The sequence below is a fragment of the Mauremys mutica genome, chromosome 14 (genome assembly GCF_020497125.1).
Source record: "Mauremys mutica isolate MM-2020 ecotype Southern chromosome 14, ASM2049712v1, whole genome shotgun sequence".
NCBI classification, from domain to species: Eukaryota; Metazoa; Chordata; order Testudines; family Geoemydidae; genus Mauremys; species Mauremys mutica.
This window is the reverse complement of record NC_059085.1, coordinates 41,127,771-41,155,571: the sequence shown is the minus strand read 5'-3', so window position 1 is coordinate 41,155,571 and position 27,801 is coordinate 41,127,771. Positions and strand designations below refer to the sequence as shown.

The 27,801-nt window shown below is 44.2% G+C and overlaps 2 protein-coding genes across 4 annotated transcripts in view; one reads left to right on the top strand and one right to left on the bottom strand.

The window, feature by feature from the left end:
- LOC123349646 (BTG3 associated nuclear protein) overlaps window positions 1–14,054 on the bottom strand; it is a 252,258-nt gene extending 238,204 nt beyond the window's left edge. For all 3 annotated transcript variants that reach the window (XM_044987858.1, XM_044987859.1, XM_044987860.1), the window contains exon 1: window positions 13,923–14,054. The gene's annotated coding sequence lies outside the window, so the exon portion shown is untranslated. The remainder of the gene's footprint in view (window positions 1–13,922) is intronic.
- Window positions 14,055–27,146: 13,092 nt separating this feature from the next.
- CA5A (carbonic anhydrase 5A) overlaps window positions 27,147–27,801 on the top strand; it is a 33,231-nt gene continuing 32,576 nt past the window's right edge. Inside the window, exon 1 of the mRNA XM_044987052.1 lies at window positions 27,147–27,417. Within this exon, the coding sequence (XP_044842987.1) occupies window positions 27,288–27,417 (130 nt within the window). The 5' untranslated portion in view covers window positions 27,147–27,287. The remainder of the gene's footprint in view (window positions 27,418–27,801) is intronic.

The window sequence follows — 27,801 nt, the reverse complement described above, 5'->3', positions numbered from 1 at the left end:
GTCAGGTACAGATTGATCACAGCAAACAGGAGGTGTTTGATAAGCAGCTCCCGGAGCACCGAGTTCACAACAAAACAAAAAGAGGCTGCATAACAAAACAAAGAGAGTAATTTAGTTAAAAGCATTCTGGGATATCTGCTAATACCCTGGAGGCCAATAACAGCGCTGGTGTGTGTCCACACTTGATGAGCAGCGCTGGATCACCAGCGCTGCACTCGCTACACCCCAAACAGACCAGGTGTTCAGCCAGCGCTGCAGCCAGGGAGTTGCAGCGCTGGATGTGCCTTGCAGGTGTGGACGGTTACTAATTGCAGCGCTGGAAAGCCTCCACCAGCGCTGCAACTCTCAAGTGTAGCCAAGCCCTGTGCATCTCCTGTCTGTGTGTTCCATTCTATGCATCTGAAGAAGTGAGCTGTTGCTCACAAAAGCTTATGCGGAAATAAATTTGTTAGTCTCTAAGGAGCCACAAGTACTCCTGTTCTTTTAACCACAAGAGGTGTCATCTTCTCCCCAACAATAGAAGGCCTATAGATACCAGACAAGCCATTGTGGGACATTAGTAGACAAGAGACTTTGTTGATTGCTTCCCCACAAGCCTTAGTCCTATCGTAGCCTGAATTCTGAGGGAAGAGTATAAAAATCCCTGTCAAAGAGGAATTGTTATCACTATGCTACTTGAAATTCAGAGAGGGCAAAATTTCTAAGCATAAGCAAAGGACCCCCAAGCTGCTTGGCTTGGATTAGTTCTAAAGGACATACGGAGCTTGCATATTACATCAGCAACTATTACATTTTGGAGCCTAAGACTATATCTGATTTGTGCGTCTATGTTTACCTGCTTTAACCTTGTAAATAACTCACTTCTTTTTCTTAGGGTATGCCTACACTGGCAGAGTTACAGCACTGGCAGTTACAGCACCACTCACACTTGCGGCACTTGCAGAGGTATTTGGAGTGGTGCACTCTGGGCAGCTATCCCATAGAGCATCTCTTCTGCTGCTAAGAGTTGTGGGAAGGCAGAGGGAGTCGCAGGGCACGCTGGGTCCTGTCCCAATGTCCTGTGATGCATTGCTTCGCATCCCAGCAATCCCTTCCATCTGCATTCCATGCCATCTTTCAATGGTTTGTGTACTGCGCACTCTGCCTTTTCGATCTGCAGGAATGGATCCCACACTGTTGACCAATATGCTGCTCGCTCTCACTAACATGTCACGAGTAGCAGTAGAGTTATTCCTTAAACTACAAAGGCAAGAGGAATTTGATATTGATCTCGCCACGCGTACTAGCTATGACACAAGATTGCTTGTGGCATTCACAGAGGTGCTGACCACAGTGGAATGCCGCTTTTGGGCTCGGAAAACAAACACTGAATGGTGAGATCACATTGTCATGCACGTCTGGGACGATGAGCAGGGGCTGCAGAACTTTTGGAGAAGGAAAGCCATATTCATGGGCTGTGTGATGAGCTCGCCCCAGCCCTGTGGCACAAGGACATGAGAATGAGAGCTGCCCTGTCGCTGGAGAAGCGTGTGGTGATTCCACTGTGGAAGCTGGCTACTCCAGGCTGCTACCGATTGGTCGCTAACCAGTTCGGAGTGGGAAAGTCGACCGTTGGACACGGGTTGACGGAAGTGTGCAGGGCCATTAATCACATCCTGCGCCGAAAGACCGCGACTCTGGGCAATGTGCGTGACATTATGGATGGCTTTGCACAAATGGGCTTCCCTAACTGCGGAGGGGCAATAGATGGCACGCATATTCCAATTCTGGCACCAGACCACCAAGCACATTAATCGGAAGGGGTATTTCTTTATGGTTCTCCAGGTGCTTGTGGATCAACATGGGCGTTTCATGGATATTAACACAGGTTAGTCCAGAAAGGTGCAAGACGCACGCATCTTTCGGAACACTGGCCTGTTCAGGAAGCTGCAAGCAGGGACTTTTCTCCCAGACTAGATCACCATAGGGGAAGCCAAAATGCCCATTGTGATCCTGGGAAACCCTGCCTACCCCTTAATGCCATGGCTTATGAAGCCATACACGGGAACCTTGACAGCAGCAAGGAGCGGTTCATCAGGTTGAGCAAGTACTGAAGGCTCACTGGCATTGCCGATCTGGGAGGCTGGACCTGGCCAATGACAATATTCCTATGCTTATAGCTGCATGCGTATGCTCCATAATATTTGTGAAGGGAAGGGTGAAAGCTTCACTCAGGGCTGGACCACTGAGGCTCAGCGCCTGGAGGCTGAATTTGAACAGCCAGAGACCAGGGCTATTAGAGGGGCACAGCGTGCTGCCATAAGGATCAGGGATGCCTTGAAGCAGCAATTTGAAGCTGAAAGCCACTAATATTTGTTGCTATGCTCGGGAGTGCGGTGCTTGTAATGCTAGGAGTTGATTGTGATTGGTGCAGACGATGCACTAGGAAGGTTTAAGAAAATTGCCTGTTACTTTGCAGAGCTGTTTTTTCTTTCAATAAATGGAATACACATTGCTTTCAAACCAAAACAATTCTTTTATTTAAAAGAAAAAAAAAACAACCAGAGGAGAAAGATAAACAAAAAACAACACATCAGCACCGTGGGGGATGAGGGAAGGCAGGGTCCCAGGAGGAGGTGGAGCCCTGGGATGGCTACAGGTTTGTGTATGTCCAGGTACCATATCCAACCTTCTCCTTTGGACTACAGTGCAGCAGGTACTGTACCTCAGCAGGGCTAACCTGCAGAGAGATGGGCGTTGAGTGCAGTGGGTACTGGGAGTCTGCAGGGCTGGATTGTGATGGGGCAGGAGTGGAATGCAGCGGGTACAGACTGGAGTCAGGAGGTTGATAAGAGTGAGTTGGGGGTGTCTGCGGGGCGCATGGGAAAGAGTTTTGCAACAGCGGCTGTAGGGAAGAGTGGGATCGGAGCTGTTCAGTTTGCAGTGCTAGTAGCACCTGGAGCGTGTCCGTTTGGTGCTCCATAACGTTTAAGAGACGCTCCGTGGCTTTGTTCTGGCATGCCGCGTTCTCCTTTCGGTCCCTCTTATCGCTGTCCCGCCACTCCTTCAATTCTTGTTTTTTGGCCGTGGAGTGCATCATAACACAATGCAGAAAGTCCTCTTTAGTTCTTCGTGGCTGCTTTCTAATTCTGCGTAGCTGTTCAGGCGGCGCTACCAAAGAGGGAGGCTGGGCTCCCAAGGTCGTATCTGTGAAGCCAAAATGCAACATTTTACAGAAGCAGTATTGTTTGCAACACACAGAACACTCATTCAGTGAGTTAAAAAACAGCCACTATTCACTAACTGGCTGACCCCAGCCAAGCACACATGAGCTACAAGACCCCCAAAATGGTAAGTAACCACAGAGACAAGGGAAATCATGGTCCCTGGACCGTACTGGACACTGGACACATGGCTCTTGGGGAGAACCAGCACTGGGTGGGGGGGCTTATAATCATTACTGTCCCCACATTTTCCCCAGGCTGTGTTCATTATGGAAGGTATCTCGCTGCTGAGGGTGAGCAGGGAATCAAGGGAGGGTCTTCTCAAAGACTCTGGCTTCCACCCTGGCCCTTATGCAGCTCGCCTGTGTGCTGTAATGCCACCCTGTGACGGCAGAGTGGCACGGGAAAGTTACCCTTAATGGGGGTAAGAAACAAAGCAGCTCTGCCAAAGAACTTGCGGCAGTGGATTGCCCAGTATCTCCATGAGAGTTTCATGGAGATCTCTGAAGCAGACTCCCGTGAAGTGAGGGAGTCAATCAACACTCTGTTCTGACGTTCAGATTAGGAATGTGGTGGTATGTCATCATACAGACACAGGCCTCCTTTCTGCAACCCTCCTGCCCCCAACAACTCGCTTCAGTGATTCCCAAAATCAAAGCCTCTTACCAGGGCCCTCCTCTCCTGTTTGCGCTTTGCCAAACTCCAACAGCTGTGACTGGCTAGCCTCCTCCGGGGTAGATAAGAGCTCCTGGCTGCATGCATCCCTGACCTCCGAGTCGTCCTCTGCCTCTGGGTCCCCCTCCCACTCTTCGTCCAAGATTTCCTCTTCCTGGCTTGGTCCACTCTCGACTGGCACACAAGCTACCGAAGCATCCACAGTGGCCTTCGCAACGAAGGTGGGGTTGCCACTGAGTATTGCGTCCAGCTCTTTGTAGAATCGGCAGCTCAAGGGCGCAACACCAGAGCAGCCGTTTGCCTTCCGCAGCTCCTTCACTTTGACCCTACACTGCAGTGTGTCCCAGTCATGGCCCCTTTCTGTCATGCATCATGAAATCTGTCCATAGGTATCGTAATTCCTATGGCTGGAGCACAGCTGGGACTGGACAGCCTCCTCTCCCCAAATGCTGATGAGGTCCAGCAGCTCGGCATTGCTCCAAGAGGGGGATCGCCTGGTGCGTGGAGCAGGCATGGTCACCTGGAAAGATGCACTGAGACCACTGCACGTGTCACAGAGCAAACAGGAAGGGGACTTTCAAAATTCCCAAGGAATTTAAGGGGTGGGGCTCATGGTTGGTCACCTGAGGGCAGAGCAGTAGAATTCAAACCGATGACCAGAGAGGCAAGAACAGGCATTGCGGGACACCTCCTCAAAGCCAATCGCAGCGCTGTAATCGACCAGGGTGTCTACACTGGCTCTGCGGCGCTGTACACCTCTTGTCGGGGTGGGTTTTTGTTTTGTTTTACAGTGCTGCAACTGCGCAGTTTCTGCGCACTAAGTGGCTTGGCAGTGTGTACACCTCGGGAGTTACACCACAGAAAGCTGCTTTACTGTGCAGGAACTTGCCAGTGTAGACAAGGCCATAGTTAATAAATCTTTAGTTGGTATTATAGGCTTGGCTACAAATATTGTACCTCTGATCTCAAACTAAAAACAACTGACCTGGGTAAGTGATTGGTCCTTTGGGACTGTAAGTAACTGTTGTCATTTTTGATGTAAGGGACCATCTATCACAAAAACAGGCATGCCAGGTGGCAAGATAGACCAGAGTGCCCAAGGAGACTGACACTCCACATTACAGTGCTTTAGGAGTTCACACTTGTTAGTTGGTTGGTGAAATCTAATTACAGAACTTACAACCAGTTGGGGATTTGTGCCCTGTCCCTTGATAGTCTTCTGCCCTGAGGTTGGCACTCATGCTCATGAGCTACTCTAGACAGCTTGACCTATGTATCTATACCAATCTGAAGCATATGCTTTGAAGTTTACATTCATGGATATTTTTAAACCCATTTTTGATGAATGCAGAGAAGTGTAGATTGCATGGGAGGTAAAAAAATTTCCACTTACTAACATGTTTTCATTCAACTCAATGAAAATCATTGAGGTTTGTGTTCAGGGAAGGAATATCCTCCTCAGTATAACACATACAACACAGTTGAAACTCAGTGTCATAAGATGTCTCAGGGCAGAAGGGAATCAAAAGAGATACTGTCTCAATTCTTACTATGAATACATGATAAATTCAAATACTATTTTGGACTGCTTTTATGAAAGGTCTGGTCTCATACTTTCCCAACAAAATGATGATTCAATTGTACAATTTAAAAAAAAAACAAAAAGCTTTTTTTTGGACTGAGGTAACAAGCGGGAACAAGACAGAAAATGATAGAACATTAATATAGTAAAGCCAAAATTCAGCACTGTTATTGTGCCTTATTGTTGTAAACCAGAACATATGGCACAGAGGAATGAGAAGATATACTTAGCAAAACTTTGTTAAAACTAGTTTGATTGACACAATGTGTGTAAAAAATATATATATACACAACAAAGGCAGAGGTGAGTTTAAATATTTAAAGTATTTTAAAAATATTTTGTACTTCTGGTGACCCTGTGGATCTCAAAGCACTTTAAAACATTAAGCTTCAAAACACAATGGCTATCGAAGATAGTTAAGGAATGCTAAGGGATCATTTACCCACCAATGAAAGCCAGCCATAAGCAGAGTGGAATGTAATAGCTATTCAGCAATTCTACACAGGAAGAGTATCAGATGTAACTAATAGAAAGAGGAAAGCAGAGTTGCCTAGGGGGCAGAGGAGACCTGGGTTCTCAGGCGAATGCCTGAGTCCAAGTCCAGATCTGGGTTCTATTCCTGGCTCTGCCACTGGACTGCTAAGTGACATTACACAAGTCACTTCCCCTATATGTGCCTCAGTTTCCCCATCTGGAAAATGGGGATGATACAATATTTTTCATCCATAGTGCTCAAAGTAAGAGCTCTGGCAAGATTATTAAACTTGCAGAATGAATTAGGTGAGGAAACAGTTGTCAGAGGTAACTTGGCCAGAACACCCAGGCTAACTCTCTTACTCCTTTGATTACAAACTTTATTTTGTATATCACTGCAAAGCTAATAACTCAAAAAAGCCCTTTTGTTCATAACATCTTGCTGGGCCATGGGCTTAGTATAAATTCAGAATGAAGACTGCCCCGTACTGAATAACCAATACCATTTCTTGCAGCACCTCACAGCTTTCCTAAGTACTGTGATAGCAGAGTGAAATTAACAAGGCTGATGAGTTTCACTACCACTCAAGACAGCTAGAAAGAAAGAAAAGTAGTAAAGACTTCTCCCACCGTATAGCCAACACAGCGTGAACCCACAACTGTCAAAATGGTGTGGGAAAAGAGGAAGTTCAATCTTCCTTCCAGCAGAAATGTGTGTGTGTTCTGTATATGAAAGATAGGCAATTGCAAGCAGGATCTAGGGACAGCACCCTTCTCAGCAGGGGTAGGTTAGTTGCAACTAGATTTCTCACAATCTCATTGTTCCTGTACCTTGTTTGTGCCTCCCCCCCCACCCATTCCTCTTTCATATCAGCCTCCAACTACTGGGTGTTCTAGTAAACTTTTTTTGACACCCGCTACTGCAGAAGTCACGGAGGTCATGAAATGTCACAGAATCTGTGACAGACGTGCAGCCTTACTTATGAACCACCAAGCACAGAACAAGAAACTCTGGCAGCACTAAGACACTTTTTCAAGAGAGAAGCAGTAGTTGTTTGGAGGAAACCAGACAGACACCGGAACCTGCTGAACTGGAGAAGTTAAACCCGCCTTTCAGCATCAACGGGTAGCAGGACTTTAGGCAACAAATGTGTGTTGGCTGCTTGTTTTAATATCCTATTTTCTCCTCTAATGCTTTGTTCTTATTGCTAAACAAATAATACACAACCTATACACCACCTTAGGTATTTTATGACATCTGTTTGTTGCCTTTCCTTGTTTTTGATATTTTGAACAAAACATCCCTATTTAATATTAAGCCATTTTATTTTGTACTAAATTGGAATGTATTTGTACTAGTGTCTATGAAGAAGTTTTAGAGAAACTGCCACATTCTTCATTATCTTCAGATGTAATTTCAGATTTCCACTACATATGTTTCAGTACAACAAAGTAAGGATTTTGACACGAAATCTCTATATTTTAGCATTTACAATATATAGCTTAACAAACAGTGACAAGTTGAGTCCAACAGAAAACTAAACAGAGTATTTCTGTCTGGTTCAAATGAATGCAGTTACCTAATTATAAAAGTTTAACCACCCTCTTTTATGGAAAACCCACAAGAAAGGACTCTAAAGATGGACTCTTCCTTGCAGAGCTCAACTTTATCCTGGGGGGAGAGGGTTCAGGTCAGGGTTTGACTCCATGCAAAAGGCTGCACAATCTGCCCCCAAAAATGGGTGACGACATGGAAATCACATGGAGGTCATGCACCTCTTCATCAGATCTTGCCCCAGACAGCTCTGCTCCAATACAGCCACATTAGAAGGAGCCACCCCATATCTTTCAACCCTTTCTATAACATGAACCCCAGCTTTACAGAGTGATATTCATGGGAAGGGAAGGATAGAGTCATGGCAGCAAGCTAACACCATTTCCACAGAGAAAGGGGTAGATCAGTAGTGGTCAACCTGCAGCCACGAGACAATTTGTTTACATTGACCGTCTGCAGGCATGGCCACCCACAGCTCCCAGTGGCCGCCGTTCCTGGACAGTGGGATCAGCTGTAAGCGGTGCAGGCCGCAAAGACATGCCGGATGCCGCTTTCGGCAGCTCCCATTGGCCGGGAATGGAGAACCTCAGCCACTGGGAGCTGCGGGCGGCTGTGCCTCCAGTCAGGCAATGTAAACAAACTGTCTCACCGTCCGCCAGTGGATTACTCCGACAGGCCACGTGCAGTACACAGGTTGCCCACCACTGGGGTAGATGGATGAGATTCTGAGAGAGTGATTTAAACCAAAGGCTCTCACCAATTTGCCTTAGAAATCTAAAGCTAACACCAAATAAGTTAAAAATGTTGCAGAAGAAAATTCTACCTTGGTTCACAGATCAATAAATATTGCTTATTAGTACCTGGAAAATGTTATTAGTACCTGTTGAAAAACATCTGTTACAAAACAGTATATGTTGTTTCAATAGTTTTAAGTTCTGGTTAAAAAAAGGTACTTCTAATGTTTTATAGGAAGTTTAGTTGGGAAAACGTTTATCAAAATTGCCCATGACATTTTTTTGGGTGGAGGGGGGGTGTTCCCTCAACAAAATAACTCTTCCAAAAAAAGAAGAAAAAAAAGTTTTCCATCAAAAAAACAAAAAATATCAAAAAATGAATTATTCTGCAATAATATTTTTGATAAAATGATGAGTTCTACTCAATATCACTTGTGAAAACTTTAAAGCAGGTAAGGAAAACCATTCAAAGAAAGTTCTATTCGCTACCTTTCCATCTCTGTTTAGGTCTTACTAAATTCAGCTCTTCTTTCACTGCCAGCTTACAACAGTGGCCAGAAACGCCTTTGTTAATCTTTGGCTGATCAAAAGCTTAAGCCTTTTCCTGCATCACCAAGGTTATATACATGCTGGTGTTTATTTTAGGATGGAGAACTATAACAATACCTTCCTGAGCTAACTATGAAGACCATTGGGAGACTTTAGTTAGCGCAGAAAACAGCTGCAGCAAGATGAATTCTGCAGTAAGTTTCAGTTACCTTCCTGGTAAAATTAGAAGTGATAGAACTTTGTGAGTTATGTATAGAGCATACGGCACAGCTCCTTCAACGGTCAGCATCCCTCTGACCCACTAGACCAACTATATTTGTCCAGCTGTTTTATAAGGGTAAGGCTGAAGGGAGCAGCAGGCAGTGTTTTCAGTGAAAGACCTTAGCCACCATCAAGGAATAAGACGTATACATGGATCTGGCTTCATTCAGGAAGCTTTGCAAGATGCAACACTTAATTCAGACTTTTCACTGCCAGACACAGTACTGCAAAGTTTCAGCTTGCATGCTAAGTTTTCCTTTCTCTATCTAGTTAAGCTGCTTTGTTATGGTGTCATGGAGGTTTCTGCCTGGAGAAATGTTATTCGTATCAGGCAAAAAGCATGCACTTAGTACGAGGACAGACACCATTACTTATATTAGTAATAAATAAATACTGACTCAAGTTGCCTTATTTGACTCAGGAAACTAACCTTTAATAATTTTTTTTAAACACAAATCTGTAGACTTCAGATTTGGATACACTTGCATCTAGCTGAGAGGTGAGGGAAATGTGCCTTCTGGCTCGAGGAGTGAAAACATTATCTAAGTTGTATCTGTTTTATTCTTATGCAATTCGTCTCAGAATGCTTCACAACCAGAAAGAGCAACGTTACTTTATCTTCTCTTTCTAGCATGTATTATTAAATTTCTATATTAAAATAGTCCGACCTAGCATTTTAGAAAAAGTGAACATTTTAATACAAGCTTCCAATCAAGCTAATTTAGAAAAAGTATGGTAGTGAACCTGTAAAATATACTGTAAAACAAGTCAGTTTTGATTACTTCCATTTATTGAGGCCCTTCCTTATTCCCCAAAAGAACTGTTTCAAGATGTTTACTTCCTGCAAACACACACTAGATTTCTACAAAAAGGAAGTAGTTTAATTGTTTATTCAGGGCATTAAGCTTTAGGAAACTGATGTAATTATCACACTGAGCTTTAAGATACAGGGAGAATACTAATATTGTTCAAATTCTTGCTGAGTATACATAATTCAAAATAATTAAATTGAAGAAAAATCTACAATCATAAGGAGAACACTGACTCTCAAAGTTCTTCCTCACCTTCTGAATTTTACTTCGTGTTCCTAGCACAATCCTGTTGTGCTTATACCACTTTGTAAGTCTTCCCAGAAAACATGATAGCTACAGCCTTTAAACCTATGAAAGTTTATGTGCTTTCAAAAGTTACTCACTGATCTTTAGAAGACAAATGCAATGAGTGAATTTATGCAACAGATCCAGTTCTAATTTTTATTATTTCTACAAATCCACACCCTAGACATAAAGAAGTATTTGATTTTTAATTGTAAAATAATTAAGCTCTAATTTACAGTAAGAGAACAAAAGTAAATTAAGTTCAAAATTCCAAGTGATCCTTAAATGACTGTTTTGCAGAAAGGTATTAGAGGGCTCTGTCCAGTGGATGATTTTATTTGTCAAAATATAGTCTCATTTATAGGCCAGAATACAAGTGTACTTAAAATAAGGAAATTTTAAATTATTGCGCATTCTGACTAGCGCCTTAAATATATGTTCTGCAACACAATGACAGCGCAAATTAAGGATTTAGACGTAGCTTTAACAAAATCTTAAGCTATAGCGAGACAGGCCCTGCACCTGATTTCAAATAAATTATTTCCTTTTTCACACAAATTTAAAAAAATGAAAATATGGAATTTTTTTAAACTAAAATATAAATAAAAAGTAAGTAATTTCAATAATTAAAAATCGCAACTAAGTACCAAATTCCAGGCCGAGAGAAATTACGCCCATGAAGAAAAGATTTTATTGAAAATGAGTTTAGTATGCATAGCATAACTGCATTCAACAACAAAAATGTGTGGCTGGTAGGTTTGCATATATTCCTGCTTCAATTATAGCATTGGTTGGCCTGTTAGATTCAGTGCACAAAAAATATTCTGCAGACCTATAGAATAGTGTTATTTTTGTATGTGCTTCTATGTATGCAGACAAGTTCCCATCTCTTCCCATTAAAAACAAATGGTTGACTTTATTGTGAGAAGTATCCTTATGTATACATTTCTTACAACAACCACAGAAATTCCAACTCAAGCAATGCCTCATTAAAAAATATTAAGAGTATGGAAGTTCTGATAAAAAGATGAGAATGTACATGTTCTGTGAATTCATCTCATTTTTTTCCTATGAAAATAAGGGGTAGAGAGAACCTACAATATGCCTATGTAAGTCATTGCAAATTTGGTTAATGTGGGTTGAACCTGCACTGCACTCACTGTAGAATCAGGATCTTAATCAGGACAACCTTGAATAATCTTTTATGGTATGAAGATATATCATATATTTAACCTTTCCTTAGCTAATCAATGGAAAACAGTATAAAACGTATCTTGTGCACCACAGAAAAGTCTGATTTTTGTCCAGGAAACATAAGTAAGGCTCAGATTTTGTCATGGTTAATTTTAGTGAAAGTCATGGGCAATAACCAAAAATCCACAGAAGCTGTGACCTGTCTGTGACTTTTGCTACTGTGGCTCCATGATTTCCCATGCCACCGTGGTGGCTGGGAGCTATGGGGTTCCCCTTCTGCCCAGGGCAGCTGGAAGCTGGGGAGGGGGGGCGCGCCCCTCCACCCATGGTGCCTGTGATCAGCAGGGTGACCATATTTCCCAAAGACAAAATGGGTCACGCCCAGCCACTCGCCCAAGGCATACCCCTTCGCCTCACGAAAGGCTGTCGCCCATCCCTGGAACCCTGAGGGCCCCTTCAGGAGTCTGTCACCTGTCGCTGGAACCTTGCAGGGGGTGCCCTATCACCTGTCACTGGAACCCTGCCAGGGCCCAGCTCCCTGCCAGCTCGAGTCCCACAGCCCCTGGGGCTGAAGCAGAGAATGTCACGAGGTCTTGGATTCCATGACTTCCCTGACATAAACATGGCCTTAAACATAAGCACTGGACTATTTAAAAAAAAATTATTAAGGATTCAGCCAATGCACGTTCTGCTAAACACTAAACATAACATTATCAGACACCAGAATTCATGTCCACTAGATTAGTGCGATACTAATAGGCATTAAACATTACTAGTATTTTAAAGAGCCTTACTATTTTAGGCCTGTATTGCAGCCACCTGATGAATTAAACTTGACAGGATCATAAAGATTTTAAAACCTGTACGTTACCATAAATTAGATTTTGGGACAAAGCCACATCCACAAAATGTGTTCAACACTTTCTGAAACAGGCAGGATGTTCACAAAACTGGATTCAACGTTTAACTGCCCTAACAATTTATAAAGTTCTGCTACCTGTCATCTTCCAATGTCTTATTGCAAACTGAGTTATTAGGCTAAAATACAGTTTACTGCTGTACTTACTGAAGTTTATTACAGTGGTTCAGAATCAATTAGATTTTAGTTGTTAGATTTTACACAACATTCATTTAACATGTATTTAAATAAATTAATTTATTGGTTGTTTTATTCAGAGAAAATACTAAAGGGACACTCAACTTAAGTTCTAGTATTCAAAAGATAAAGTTTCAAGTACCACTCTTGCCCCTGCATATTTTGATGGTTTTACAGCCACAGTTTAAGTGTTTCTCTCTCTCTCTGTATGTTGTGTGAAAGACCTACAAAAGAGGGGAAACTATAATTAAACTGAAATTAACTATACAGAAAGGAAGGTTAGACATAAAGTAAACTAACTGGAGAAGTAGCAAAACCAAAAAAAAGATGCTCTAAACTTTCCCTTACAATAATATGAAGTGTTATCAGTAAAAACAGTAGGCAAACAATCTTCAGAAAACGAGGTTTTTTAAGTTCATAATGCCCCTTTAAATTTGTGCTTCTGTTAAAATATAAAACAAAACTCTTCTCTTGGGAATACTAAAAATAAACAGGTATACAAACTATATAGCCCCCTAGCAGAATTGACTATATTTGGTTATAAGTTTAGTACTTTTCACCATATAAGGAGGAAAAAAATTTAAAAACATCTTAATATTCCAAAGACAAGAGGAAGAAAATGTCTGATGGCTAAGTGCAGACTGATTCAGAAAATATCAACTCCAATTGGGGGAGTGAGGAGGGAAAGGTCATCCACCGCTTCCAACTGCGTGAAGAACATGCCCAGCTACATAATTTTTGCAATCAAGTGTTTGTATGTGCAAGCCCAAACCCCTTTCCATTACAGAATTCCACAAGTGATACATGGGGTGGGAAAAGGGAGTAAACACCCGCTCTAGTTTTATTTACAATCCATTACGGGGGTAGAACGTGCACCTGGCGAAATAGGCATCCCTTCTAAAAACTCCCTCGCCAGGCAGTGTATGCGCTACATTGGGAGGGTGGGGGTGGAATTACAGCCCTCTCAGGAAGAGCATCACAAACCGGGGGTGGGAATAGCTCCCCCATTATAGTGCTACTCATGGGGGAAGGAGAAATGTAGGGTACTCCCCGCTCCTCAGTGCTACCCAACGGGCCGGGGGGGGGGCTGAGCCCCACCCCTCCCAGTAGGACTATGGGGGGGACAGCACTGGGGTAGGCAGAGACCTGCCCCTCCCCCACAGTACGGCGAGGGGCCCAGTGCCGGGGGAGGGGGAGTCAAAGCGGAGACTTCCCCCCCCCGCCAAAGCCCCGGACGTGGGGGGGAGCAGCCCACCGGGGAGACCCCACCACAGTGCCAGGGGGCAGCAGCCCCATGGGGGAGGGGCGGAGACTCGCCAGCGCCCGCAGACCGTAGGGGCGGGGGCAGAGCCCCCCCCCGGCTCGGCCCCTCCCTGAGCCTCTCGCTCGCGGCCCGGTTGCCTGGCCGACGCTGTGAGGAGCGGGGAAGCCGTGCTGGGCCCCGGCCCTCGGGCCCCAGAGAGGCCGGCCCGAGCCATCCGGCCGCGGGAAGCCGCGGTTACCGTGTGTGGTGGCGAATTCTCGTGGTGTTTGTCGAGCGGCTGCGATAATGGCGTCCTTCCTCGCGAGAGATCTCCGCGTCCTCACTGCGCAGGCGCCGCCGCGCCGCTGCCGCTCCCACTCCTTCCCCCGCCCTCCCCGAGAGGCTGCGCAGCCGCCCAGAGAAGCCTCCTCGCAACCGCCCTTAACGGCCGCGCGGCCAATGTCGACTACAACTCCCAGAACACAACGCGCGCCGCCTGGTGGCCGGCGCTCTCGTGGGGCAGGCTGGGATGTGTAGTACCATAGCGTGTAGCCGTACCTGCTGGGAGTTGTAGTCCAAAGGAGCCCTGGATCTTCTGTGAAAGCTGGTGCGAGTAGTTAGCCCCATTTCATGCCAGTTAGGTGCCACCCTTGGGTGACTACATCCCCATGTCCCCCAGAGGGATGAATTTTGGGAATCCATGAAATCTCATCACCTTGAGCTGGGGCATCATGACATGACATGACATGACATAACATCATCGTGCAGCATTATGGTGTTTTCGCACACTGGCACCACGTTGTGCAGTGCTCTCGCACTGAGTTGTGGAGTAAGGAGATTGTGAGGTTTAATACATAACCACCAATGCTTTGTCACACTGGGGCTTCTGTGTCTGGTAGGGCACCAGATGTCCCGATTTTTGGGTCTTTTTCTTATATAGGCTCCTATTACCCCCACCCCGTCCCAATTTTTCACATTTGCTGTTTGGTCTCCCTTGTGTCTGGTTATTGCTGAAAACCAGGACTGTACCCATTTTTCTGTTCCTGGTCTGGTATTGCTGGGGTTTTGCAAAATCCAGTGTTGTGTCTTGTATTTTTAAACCCCTCCAGATTTGTCAATTCAAGGAGCCACTTGACTGAGCTTGTAAAATTGGCAGCAGGCTGGCTAACTGCATGAGAACTACAGGTCCTCCACTATAACGCCTGTCACATATTGACACATTGCCTTCTACCTCTCCCTTCCCAAGTCTCCCGAAGAAGTCTACCCATGCCCAAATGGTGGGTTGTCAGTCAACTGCAGATCCTAATGTGTGTTCAAAGGAAACTCCAACATCTTCATCCCTGTGGGAAGGCTAATGGATCTTGCAGCACTTGTGCTGCTTCAAAAAAAAAATAGCAGCATTTAGCAAGGTTCAGCATATTGCAAAAATTGGCAAAAATAACACACTGGGCTTGGGTTTCCATTGCTCCATTTCTGTGTTTGGAGCATGAATTGGGGATCAGGCAAAGGTGGCTTTAAACTACCTTTGTGTTTCTCATATTCTCAAGCTGTTGAGGGCCCTGGTGGGCTCTGGCATAAGCCAGAGAAGCAGTAGGACTGCTCTCATTTAAGCTCTGGTCAAAAAAAAAAAGTCCCTTTAGGAGTTATCCACAAGCCCTGAAGAGTAAGAATGCAACGTGCTCCAGTCACCAGTATTTCTTCCATTTGCTGCGTCTGTTATCTCCCTGCACCAGGGACTGGGGACGCAGAGGAAAGTATATGGCCATTGCAGTAGCTCACTGCTGGCTGGGAAACACCCACATGGGGAGTGTTGCCCAGGGGATGTTTTCACCTGCTCCACCAAACTACCAGGGCGCAGCAAAGAACTGGCGCCAGGGAGTGCACTCCATCCTTAGCTCTGTGGTTCAGCAGCACACTGCCTCTTTGCAACAATAGTAAATAGAGTGATAATAAGAGATCTGGGGTTAGCAGCATTCTGTATGCTATTGTGGCAGAGAGACCTGGGACAATGCGCTGCTTCAGCAAGGAGATCCTAGAGGAACTGAGCAGAAATAGCCTGGTAGAAAGGTGCAGCACTTCAACAGACCTGCTCCCATGCATAAATGTGCATTCTGCACGTTAGAGACAGCAACAGGCAAGAAAAACTGTGAGGCATCATTGGGGATAGTCACAGGGAGAAAGAAGGAAGCAAGGAAGCTGGGGGACTCTAGAAGAGTTGCTCCAAAGAGCAGAGATGACAGCAGCTAACATCATGCAGAGCCCAGTCGCAACATTTGCTGCCCCAAAAGTAGCACCAGTGCACCACAAGTACCAAGGTGTGATTGGAGCTGATGCTTGTGTGACAGGCCTAGTGGTGGGTGAAAGTAAAGAATTGATAAGATCACTGCCTGAAGAGGAGTGTCTGGTACCAGAGTGTAGGACTGAGATTATGTTCTGCATTTATTTAACATCTTCTAAAGTAACCGTATAGCACATAAGCATGTCTAATATAAAACAGTTGTGCATAGGAAGAGCCTTGAAGCTCACAGCCAGACTCTGAATTAGGTGTATTTGTGCAGCACCTTCATATACCTTCTTGTTAGTTATTTTTCTCCTCCCTTGGCATATCAGTTCCACATGTTTTGCACAGCCGCTGAATCCCAAATCCGTACAAGTTACAGTACTTTACTCCGACACCCATCTTACTACCTATTTATACTACCATTTATGTCATCATTGAATTTGGCTCCAAAGCTACCAAATTAGTTACAATAGCTCGCTGCATTTGGCTGAATGTGGCTCTGTTGTCCTGTGCATTGGGGTTTGTAGGAAATATCTAGGACCTCTTACTAGTGAAAACAAACTGTGGCCACTAGGTGGTAGTATAAAAGTATATTAACTCCATTAGGGGTTTTTCATTTAGTTTACTGGGAAGTGTTATTTTAGATTTTTTATAATCATCAGTGCCAATTTGCTTTTTCTTATGAAAGCTTTTGTTAAGACAGTCACACAGTAATCTCCATCTCACTCTTGCCATCTCAGCCCCCACATCTTTCCCTGTTCATATGTATTCACACAGCCAGAGCGGGATCCCTGTGGAGGGTATGGGAAGGAGTGGTGATAGATGGTGATACATGGAAGAGGTAACTGATCCGCCCATTTCCTCCATGCAAGGCAGGGAGGGAATCCACCTTGGAGACCTTCTCTGCACTCAGAGCAACAGGACCTGATCTGGATCTCAGTTTTCAACTTGGGTCAAATTCCCATAGACTTCAACAGGAGTGAAAAATGAGTGAGAATTTCAGGGTATTAAATGTATTCTTTATTTATATAGTTCCAAATGTGTCTTACCAGAAGGCGCTTTGTTATTCCCACTCAGATAACAATTCCTGATTTGTTATTTGAACTCAAAAGGCCAAATTTTGTCCCACACTTTTTTTTTTTGCAACATAGATATATATACGCTAACTTTTATCTACAGTGCTATTAAAAAGCATTTGCTCACAGATTACATCTGTTTTATTTCCCCCTTGTTTTAGCTTTCATTTGAGAAGAATTTCCTGGGGAAATTGCTACTCTCACATCTCCAGTATGGATCACCATGTTTGGCACCAGTTGGTATCTCATTCATCAGTTTCCCTTTCTTGCTCTTAGAAAAATCACAAGGCCTAGCATAGGATCAGAGGTAAAAAATTAACTCTCTGTGCACACAGTTTTGCAACTGTACCAACACGAGGAGAACAAAGGTTGCCAAAGAGACAGATGTATTCTTCCAGGGCATTTGTTTAAACAAGTGACAGGCATTCACAATTTGAACTCATTGGTATTTGTGGGCAGATGAAAACCGAACATAGAAGGAAAAGAGAAGAGGTGATCAGCGAATATGAGCAGCTGAAGAACATTAGCTACAGTATCTCTTTAGGGATGTTTTCTTTGACCATGCATAAAATCTGTGGTCAGGAACTTGCAATTAAGATCACTGATGGCTTCTGGATATGATCTATATTTGGAGACTTCTGTTTGAGTTTACTTTATTAAGTTTCTGGATAATAAACCTTACACCCAGGAAGAAGCACACATATGGCCCTAGGCACATTGTGCTGTAGTAATACATTGAATTGACATACGGTGCATGTTAAAAGAAAAGCTGTTCAATCAAAATGTCACAAAATACATAATATGCATTTTTGAAACAGAGCACTGTAATGGTATCATCTTATGACTGCTAATGAGATTTGTAAGCCTTGTCTATTAATTCACGTCTGTTTGATCTGAAACATCCATGCTACTGAAACCCTGGATTCCCATAGTCATATCTGTCAGTGCACCTCAATCCCAACCTGCAGCGTCTCTTGCAATTTCAATACTGCTTCCACAGCTCTGCTAAATGTATTTCACTCTCAAACTACACTACAAAGTTAGGTTAGGCTGATGTAAGTCGCCTTGCGTTGACCTATTGGCCCATGTGTCTAAGATCAAATATGTCTCAGTGATGCAATAGAACTGCCTCTCCAATCGCATGGAGCCACAGTTGACCTACTGAGGTCAACGCAATGCGAGTGTAGATACTGCATGACCTACGTGGAACCTGTCAGTCCTTCAGCAGCTGTCCCACAATGCCCCATTCCCTGTAACACTGGTCATTATTTTAAACTCCACTGCCCAGGGGATCACAGAGAATGGAGGCCATCCCTCTCCCCCTTTAAGACACCTTACATGTTTTTGAAATGCCTTTTCCTGATTGCTCACCTTGGTGAGCACACTTAGCAGCTCTCCTTTGTTGTGTGCCACTGCCCAACCGAGCATGCTGGCTCCTTGCACTAGACACGGTCCTGCCTGGAGCAGACAAGAGATATTGGATCTCCTGGTCCTGTGGGCAGAAGGGGCTGTGCAAGCTATGGGACACCGAAAAATGCTGCAAGGGATTGTGGAATTTTAAAAAAAAGGGTATGAAAATTACGGGATTTGGATGGTATTATGGGATGGGAAATGTTGTATGCTGGGAACTTGATCGCTGGCTCTCAGAGGTGCCTGACAAGTCATTTCTATTCCACAACACATTATGAAAAGTTCCCAAAGAGCATTGCACCAGATGGCGGCTTGTGTCACACTGGAATGTCTGCTTGTGGTGCACCTCACTTTGCAACAACACAAGCACTCCTGGTGAGTATGAGCAGCACTAATGCAAGCAGACAAATATGCATGTGCATGAGCGATGTACAAACTTTGGCAGCAGTATGCTACCATAACTTGTATTGACCAAAGTTTGGAGTACAGACATGGCCTTACCCTAAGCAGCAATTCAGTCTCATAGGCCTCAGTCCTGCAAACATGCACATAAGTAGCCCCCTTGATTTCAGGTACCAGAGAAATGTAAAAAAAATGGTGGGTGCTTAGCACCCACCAGCAGCTGCCCATCAGTGCCTCCTCATAAGAACATAAGAACGGCCGTACCGGGTCAGACCAAAGGTCCATCTAGCCCAGTATCCTGTCTCCCGACAGTGGCCAATGCCAGGTGCCCCAGAGGGAGTGAACCTAACAGGCAATGATCAAGTGATCTCCTCCCCCCAGTGCCTCCCACCCACCATGGATCAGCTGTTCCACAGTGTGCAGGACGCACTGGGTATGCAGTGAGGAAGGGGGTGGAGTAAGGTGGGGTGCGCTCAGGGGAAGGGGCAGGAAGAGGCGGGGCAGGGCAGGGTGGGAAGAGGTGGAGTGGGGACGGGAAGAGGAAGGATAGGGGTGGGGTTTCGAGAAGGGGTGGTGTGTGGGCAGGGCCTGAGGCGGAGCCAGGGAGAGCACCCTAGGTCAGTGTCTATGCCTATGAGCAAAGGTTAAAAAAACTAGGCATGTTTAGCCTTGAGAAAAGAAGACTGAAGGGGGACCTGATAACAGTCTCCAAATACGTTAAGGGCTGTTATGCAAAGGCCAGGAATCAATTGTTCTCATGTCCACTGAAGACAGGACAAGAAGTAATGGGCTTAATCTGCAGCAAGGGAGATCTAGGTTAGATATTAAGAAAACGCGTTTTAACTGTAAGAGTAGTTTAACTCTGGAATATGCTTCCAACTGAGGTTGTGAAATCTCCATCACTGGAGGTTTTAAGGACAGGTGGGACAAACCCCTGCCAGAGGTGATCTAGGTTTACTTGGTCCTGCCTCAGCGCAAGGGACTGGACTTGATGACTGCTCAAGGTCACCAAGTTCCAGATCTAAAATTTACCTAGCAATTCTGAGCAGCCATTGCTTCTTTTCTTTTGAGAATTGTTTTAAGTGTCTATTTCATTCACTTAAACTGTCTTTCTAACAGTAAAATACTGTGCCCTTAAAATAACTGCTCATGAGTAGCTATTCCCTAAAGTGCTGAGTTTGACTCAACAATGTCTTGAGCACGAAGGTAACACAGGGGAATCAGATCCCATTTTAATGAGCAGCAAAGAATCCTGTGGCACCTTATAGACTAACAGATGTTTTGGAGCATGAGCTTTCGTGGGTGAATACCCACTTAGTCGGATGCAAGTAGTGGAAATTTCCAGGGGCAGGTATATACTGTATATGCAAGCAAGAAGCAAGCTAGAGATAACGAGGTTAGTTCAGTCAGGGAGGATGAGGCCCTGTTCTAGCAGTTGAGGTGTGAAAACCAAGGGAGGAGAAACTGGTTCTGTAGTTGGCAAGCCATTCACAGTCTTTGTTTAATCCTGAGCTGATGGTGTCAAATTTGCAGATGAACTGAAGCTCAGCAGTTTCTCTTTGAAGTCTGGTCCTGAAGATTTTTTGCTGCAGGATGGCCACCTTAAGATCTGCTATTGTGTGGCCAGGGAGGTTGAAGTGTTCTCCTACAGGTTTTTGTATATTGCCATTCCTAATATCTGATTTGAGTCCATTTATCCTTTTCCGTAGAGACTGTCCAGTTTGGCCGATGTACATAGCAGAGGGGCATTGCTGGCATATGATGGCGTATATTACATTGGTGGACGTGCAGGTGAATGAACCGGTGATGGTGTGGCTGATCTGGTTAGGTCCTGTGATGGTGTCGCTGGTGTAGATGGTGTTACTATGGTGCGGTATCTCTAGCTCAGGAACCAATCCATGTAACAAACCTCGATGCCAACTCTGCCCACATATCTACACCAGCGACACCATCACAGGACCTAACCAGATCAGCCACACCATCACCGGTTCATTCACCTGCATTAACGAAAAGGCAGTTTGAGCAGAAGATAGCAAGGATTGTGGTGGTCAGTTCCTGAGAGGGTTTGTTCCAGTCTGGGATGGCCCATGGGCCCTGGAGAAAGTTCTGTCTCTTGCACAGACCAGCTGTGCTGTTATTAAGGAAAGTTTCACTGTGATAGAGGAGTGATCATAATCCCAGAGTTTTAGATGGTCTTTTAGGTGTCCTGGGTCCAGGCCATGGAGCACTTTGAAGATAAGAATTGAGACCCTGAGCTTGATTCAGAATTCTATGGGAAGTTAGTATAGGGAGGACGTGAGTCATGAGGTTACTTTTACCTGACAATAGTGGTGAGGCCAAAGAAGGAAATGCTAAGCTCTTCGGATGCACCTGGTCTCCACCAGCTTTTTACCCTGCTTACTTACAAAGAAACTGGTATGCTGAAGGCTTGAGACTTCAATGCAGAAGACGAAGGGCTTGTCTATGCTGCCCCACAGTTTGGACTGCAGGGTTGTGAACAGCAATGCACTCCAAAGTGCTGCCTGTAATTCCCCCCCATGGATGCTGCAGCACGAACTAAAAGGTTGCTAGTTCATGTTAAGGTAGTTCTCTTCAAATAGGACCACATCAATCCGATCTAGAAGCAGCATCCACATGGGCAAGTTACAATTCAGCACTTTGGGGCACACGTCTATTCACACCCCCGGAGTCTGAACTGTGGGGCAGTGTAGACATAACTTAAGCATCATAGTTACCCTTCCTTGTGCCTGCATCTAGCTTCCATTCCTGTTTGTTTGGAGTGCAACATCTTTGTGCTCACAACTGCATACAAAGCCGGATCAAGGCCTGAGAGAAACAGCTGTGAACGATGAAATTTATATAATACTTTGCCAGCTTTCTGTAGGAAAGTTGAAGTCTCAGGATTACTTTAATAGGACTAATTGAGTAGGATGACTTTAATAGAACTAATTCAGTCTATAAAAATGATGGCAGATCACGTGCTCCCCCAGAGTTGCAGCTTGGCTTATACTGACCATGTTCACACGGACTGAGCATGCTCAGTAACCAGGGCCGGCTCCAGACCCCAGCACGCCAAGCGCGTGCTTGGGGCGGCATACCACGGGGGGTGCTCTGCTAGTCGCCGGGAGGGCGGCAGGCGGCTCCGGCGGACCTCCCGCAGGCATGCCTGCGGAGGGTCCGCTGGTCCCGCGGCTTCGGTGGAGCATCTGCAGGCGTGCCTGCGGGAGGTCCACCGGAGCCGCGGGACCAGCGACCAGCAGAGCGCCCCCCGCGGCGTGCCGCCGTGCTTGAGGCGGCGAAATCGCTAGAGCCGCCCGTCAGTAACATCTGCTGAAGCCATTGCCCTCACTCCGCCCCCACATTATTGGCAGGTACAGGTCCTCTCTGCATGGCAGGGATCACACTGGACAAGAATGCTCCACTCATGAGACTCACCTTAATAAGACATGGCTCACAGTAGGTTGTGCAAATATTCTGTAATTGTCAGTGCTGCTTGGTTTCACTGGGCTTCTCCTGGGTTCGTGGGTTTGGCTCCTTCTTGACTGGGGAACAAAAAGTGGTGGCACCTCCCCAACATCACCCACTTATGGCATGGAAATGAGACATTACTCCGAGTAAACTGTGCACATCTGTGACCCACCCTCTCTTCTCTTTCATGCATAATGAAATAGCCAATGATGTTGACTTTCAAATTATAATCACTGAGCATCTGAGCTAACACCTCATTGATATCAATGGGGCAGTTCAGCCCTTGCAGAGCTATTGTTCCAGACTCTCTGCAGACTCTGTATCTGTTATACTCAGGCCAGCTATATACTTAAAAGTTAAGATGATTCAGCTACATCTCTCAGGGATGTGAAAAATCCACACCCTGAGCAACAGAGTTAAACCAACCTAATCCCTGGTGTAGAGAGCAGTGCACTAGGTTGACAAAAGAATTATGCTGTCTACCTAGCTACCGCATCTCAGGCAGGTTGACAGTACAGACCTATATTGGTATAACTACATTGCTCAGGCACAATCCACACCCCTGTGATACAGTTATACCGATCTAAACCCTGGTATAGACAGTGCTACGTTGATGGGAGATTCTCTCCCATCAATATAGTTACCACCTCTCAGGAAGGTGGATTAACTACACCGACACATAGTAGCATCTTCACTAAAGGGATGCAGCTGGGACGCTGTAGTGCTGCAAGTGAAGAGAAGTGCTCAGGGAGGTGGATTAACTACACCGATGGGAGAATCTGTCCATCACTGTAGTAAGCATTTACATTGAAGTGGCACAGCAGTTCAGCTGCAACTCTGCAGCTAAGCTGCTGTTGCGTTTCACATGTAGACAAGCCCTCGGTTCATTTTTTTTTTGAGGTTTTCTTTGCAACCATAACAGCTTGAATCTTCTTTTCTGAATGAAAGCTGAGCTTGTGAGAAAAAGATAGCATCAGAGAAGTGCTGGTATAGTCTGTGGGTAGACACCTGTTGTTTCCACATCCTGGTATATGAAGAATATTCATAACATTTCTTCCTCTCTCAGTCCAAAACCGAGTGGGACAATTCCAAATCAGTGGCATGAATCAGAATCGTAATTGGGGCAATATTTTCCTCTGACTAAAATCATGGTTTTTGAACCGGCCGGCTGGGGCTTACATAATGGCAGTACCCTGGTGTATGTTGAAAGAAAGCAAATATTTAATTAATTGCATCAGTTTTGCCCGTGCAATCTGAAAAGTACACCCAGCAGAAGTGAAATTGACAGTGACGACAACAGATTTTCAGTTTCCATGAAGAGAAAGAGTGTGTCTCTATTGTGCACAAGCCAGGGATACAGCAGGCATTCAACCACTCACATCTGTGAGCATGCTTAAAGGCTTGATCTTGCAGTCCTTTTGGAGGCAGAACTCTCATTGACTTCATGTGATCTGTAGGCACCTTGATTCCAGGCTGGCAGCTAAGGTAGTGAATCAATGCATTAACAGAGAGCTCACCCTAAGCAGTAGGTTTTAGAAAGGAAAATCAACCTTGGTAGACCACTAAAGCAAATGAGATTAAAGGGTGCAAAACTAACACCTTCAGCTTTGCATTCATGAGGAGCAACCCCACAATAACACATTGAAGTACATGTGCATGATGAACAAAAACCAGTTTCAGTAAGGAAAGACATTTCCTATTCAAAACCCCATTTGTTATAACTGAGTTTGTAACAAGGTGATCTGCACCTTTAAGGGCCTGGGTCAATTCAGCCCTGATCAGTTATCAGACCCAGCTGGGAAGGGGGAGGGTGTGTGTCAGGTGATCCCTGTAAAGGACAGAGGGCTATCAGCTGAGAGGAGTTGGGGAGGGGAAATGGGTTCCTGTACTAGGCCCTGATGCAGGGGGACTGAAAGGAAGGGTGTATTCTTTCAGCATTGAGAGACGCAAAGGGAAAAGTCCCTGGGACCTGTAGCGGGCAGAAGAACAATTTCAGATCTGATGTTTTGCCAAAGTTTTATATTTGAAGAATAAAATTGTGCCTGGAAGGAAATTTGAGCATGGGAGTGTGTCCTTCCTGGGAAGGTCAAAGGATCCGACCTGAGTGGGGGAAACTGAAGCATCAGTTAGCCTGAAGCCAGAGCGAGAAAATTTTAAAAAGAACATTAAAACTTTTTTAAAATGCTTCACGTTTACTTTTAGTGAACTTAAAAAAAAAATTTTTTAGGTCTGAAAGTTCATAATTCTTCACTTCCATTTTCCTGTGGTTGAATCTCGATGCTTCAAAATATATAAACCAAATTTTGCTCTCACTTGCACTCAGTGAATTTCAGTGAAGAGACTGCAGATTTATATTAGGGTAAATAAGAGCAGGTTTTGGCTGTGCCTATTATATCTGCATTGTCATAGGTAAGCTATTGGCCTGGCCTAGCATACAGTTCCTCCGTGTTTAGGGAAAAAATGGGCATTGAACAAATATTACTGAGCCCAAGCATTCAAAAATTGTGAGTCAGCCCCTAAAAACTGAGAGCTGGTTACCAGTACAGTTGGAGTACATTTCATTTGCCTTCTGTTTTTGAGTCGCAGGCATGCGTCAGATTTTCCAAACTTTATTTTACAACCGAGAAGGCTAGAAACGTACCTTCTATTTCAATTCATGCTAAGATTTTCATGTAGTCCCCTGACTCCAGGAAGGGAGGGAGCTTTAAAGAGAACCCCAAATCTTGTGAGACTAATCATAAACTAATGAGTGGCCAGTACTGACTGATGCATTTGTTTTGTAGGGTTAAAACTGCATGGAGTTTGCAAACAAACATAAGAAAAAGTAGGTCAGATGTGTGTTTATTACTTTTGCTAATATTCCTTTTTGTAGAGAAAGTTTGATTAAGTTATTAATAGTAATAGTCCTTATGTAGCATTTTCCATCTTCAAAGTGCTCTCAAGATATTAATTAATCTAACTCATTAATTGGGAAAGAGATTAAAATATGGTATTGGAATGAGAAGCCTCTGAAAAGACAGATCAGCAAATATTTTTTAAACCCACTTGCTAAACTAGACTCATTGCAGGAAGCATACATTGGAAACTCTGGTGCACTTAACCAAAGCCATATTTGGCTAAAGCCAAAAATAAACTTGCTTTGGCTTCAAAATTTGTTGACCAGGTCTTGGAACCAAGGACATTTTGGGGAGCAGCTCTAAGCTTAGAAGTAGATACCAACATACAGGATTTTGCAAAGCATCCAAACTGTATAGCCATTTTTGTTGTACAGCCATGCAAAATGCCAGATCTACCTCAATGGAGCTATGTTCAACGGACTTCAGTGGAATGATGTTGATTTTTCAATAGCTGAGGATCTGGCCTGAACCATGCCAGTCATTGGTTCTCTGACTTATTGGTTAGGTAATATTGTGGGGAAAAAATTACATTATTAGATAAAGACTGACACTTGAATTTATTTGGTATTTTATTTTCACACATCAACAAACCTAAGGGGCAACACAGTGTGGTAGAACTCAGGGACTATTGTCTCCTACATAGGTCCTCTTCATCCTTCCTCTAATTAGACTCTAATATACAGCAACATAGGGAGGATCGAGGGCTAAGATCAAAATAAAGCAACACACACTTAACCTAACAATTTAATCAACGTCTTACAGTTGCTACCAGTACATAAATGACTCTATTTTACCCTGAGGAACTTTCCTCTTCCTTAAACACAGTTACAAATACATTCTTCCTGAAACTCTCCTTACAATGTGTACATAATCATGTAACTTCTGTAATCACTTGTTTGAGAACCCTGAAAAGTGCCATCAGGCATTTAGGGGGTTCAGTTTCTAATAGCTTCACTTCGTCCAGGCCTGGTTGCTACTTTATAACATTATGAATAGCTGTTACCAAGTGAAACGCTTTCCCAAGATTGCACACCTGGCCTGAATGAAACCCTGCTCCAGAAGCTACTTGTTGTATCAGTACCACCACAGAGATTCAGAAGCCATGTGCCATGTCACAATATTGAGCACTGCGAGGGGAAAATGAAGAAATGAAAGGAAGGGATTTACATACAGTCATATATAAAGCAACAGAGTTCTTGGAAAGCTATGTGAAAGAATAACAAATAGAGAATAGAATTTTTGTGCTTTTATTCCTAAAAATACAGGACTGGAAAAATCCTAAATCTGTCCCCAAATGGAAACACTACCTCCTGGCTAATACAGTGGTTGAACTGTTACGAAAGGGAGGGACAGTGAAGGAGATTTCCTTGATTCTGGGGAAGTTCATCCTTGTCTCTAGATACTACAAAACTACTCCTCTCCTGGGATGTCTTATCAAGATAATTCTAAAGAACAAATTCATAGCCTTTGAAATTCATCAGATTGCACTGCATGGCATGTTGTATTAAAATATTTTCTCCATCTGTTCTCCTCCAAGCGCTTTATATCTCCCCTGCCCCAGTTGCCTTCTGTACATTGCTCAGCTTGAGTAACAAGCAATCCTTGTGCTTGTGATTGTTATAAAAACAAAATTAAGATCAATTTAACATCACAAAAGTAACAAAACATGAAGATTTTTTGAAGCAATTGTAATATTTATGAATAAGAAACCTTTCCTTCCATATGACAAGAATGATTTCTCCGAATCTGCAGAGTTTGTAGAGCCACACAACAAAAAGAGGCATGAAAAGCACATGCAGAATAATCATCAACTAGCCCTGCCCCCCTCAATTTTTTTACAACCAATGAGGAAGCCAGACCAGGGAGCTGTTGAAATTTAACTGTTTGTTCGGGGGGTGGTTGTTTCTTTTCCCCCTAAAGAAAGGTGTGTACCATGCACTCAGAATGGTTTATAAAAAGGATTGGAGATCATTTGGTTATCTTAAAGCTGTACTTGCATAGCTTTTTATCTCTGCTTTGTGTTGATAGGTTGTCAGGCTCTTGAAAGCTGTTTTGGCTGTAAGTCTGACCGAAGGGCCAGGATTGTGCTAATGAATAGCATAAAGGTAATTAGTCTGGCACATTTATGCAAGCAGCTGAAAACTATCTGGGGGCAGCGACTGGTGCCAGCAAGACCCTGCAGCATGGTCACCTGCACTCAGATAAACAGGAATGCCGCATGTGAGTATATTTCATTTTCATTAAAATAGTGCCCTGAACATCTGTATGAGTTAGCCACAGTGAGGGCTATCAAAGAGGGGCCGGGCACAGACAATAAGAATAACAAGTTGTGCTCTCACTGTCTTTCTAATATAGCAGCAGAGACCAACAAAACTTGAGACCTTGAAAAGAGATTGCTAAATAAATAAATAAATAAGGAGTAGAATTTCAAAAGATAATAGAATGAGAGAAACTGGAGATGGAAACGCCTGATGTTATCTAGACTATTTCCTTCACTCCTGGTTGTGTAAGATTAAAACATCATTCTTCAGTATTTGTGCAGTGAGAGCCAATGGGTGTCATTGGGTTGGTTATGATTCTAAATTAGTAACCATGCACAGGGTG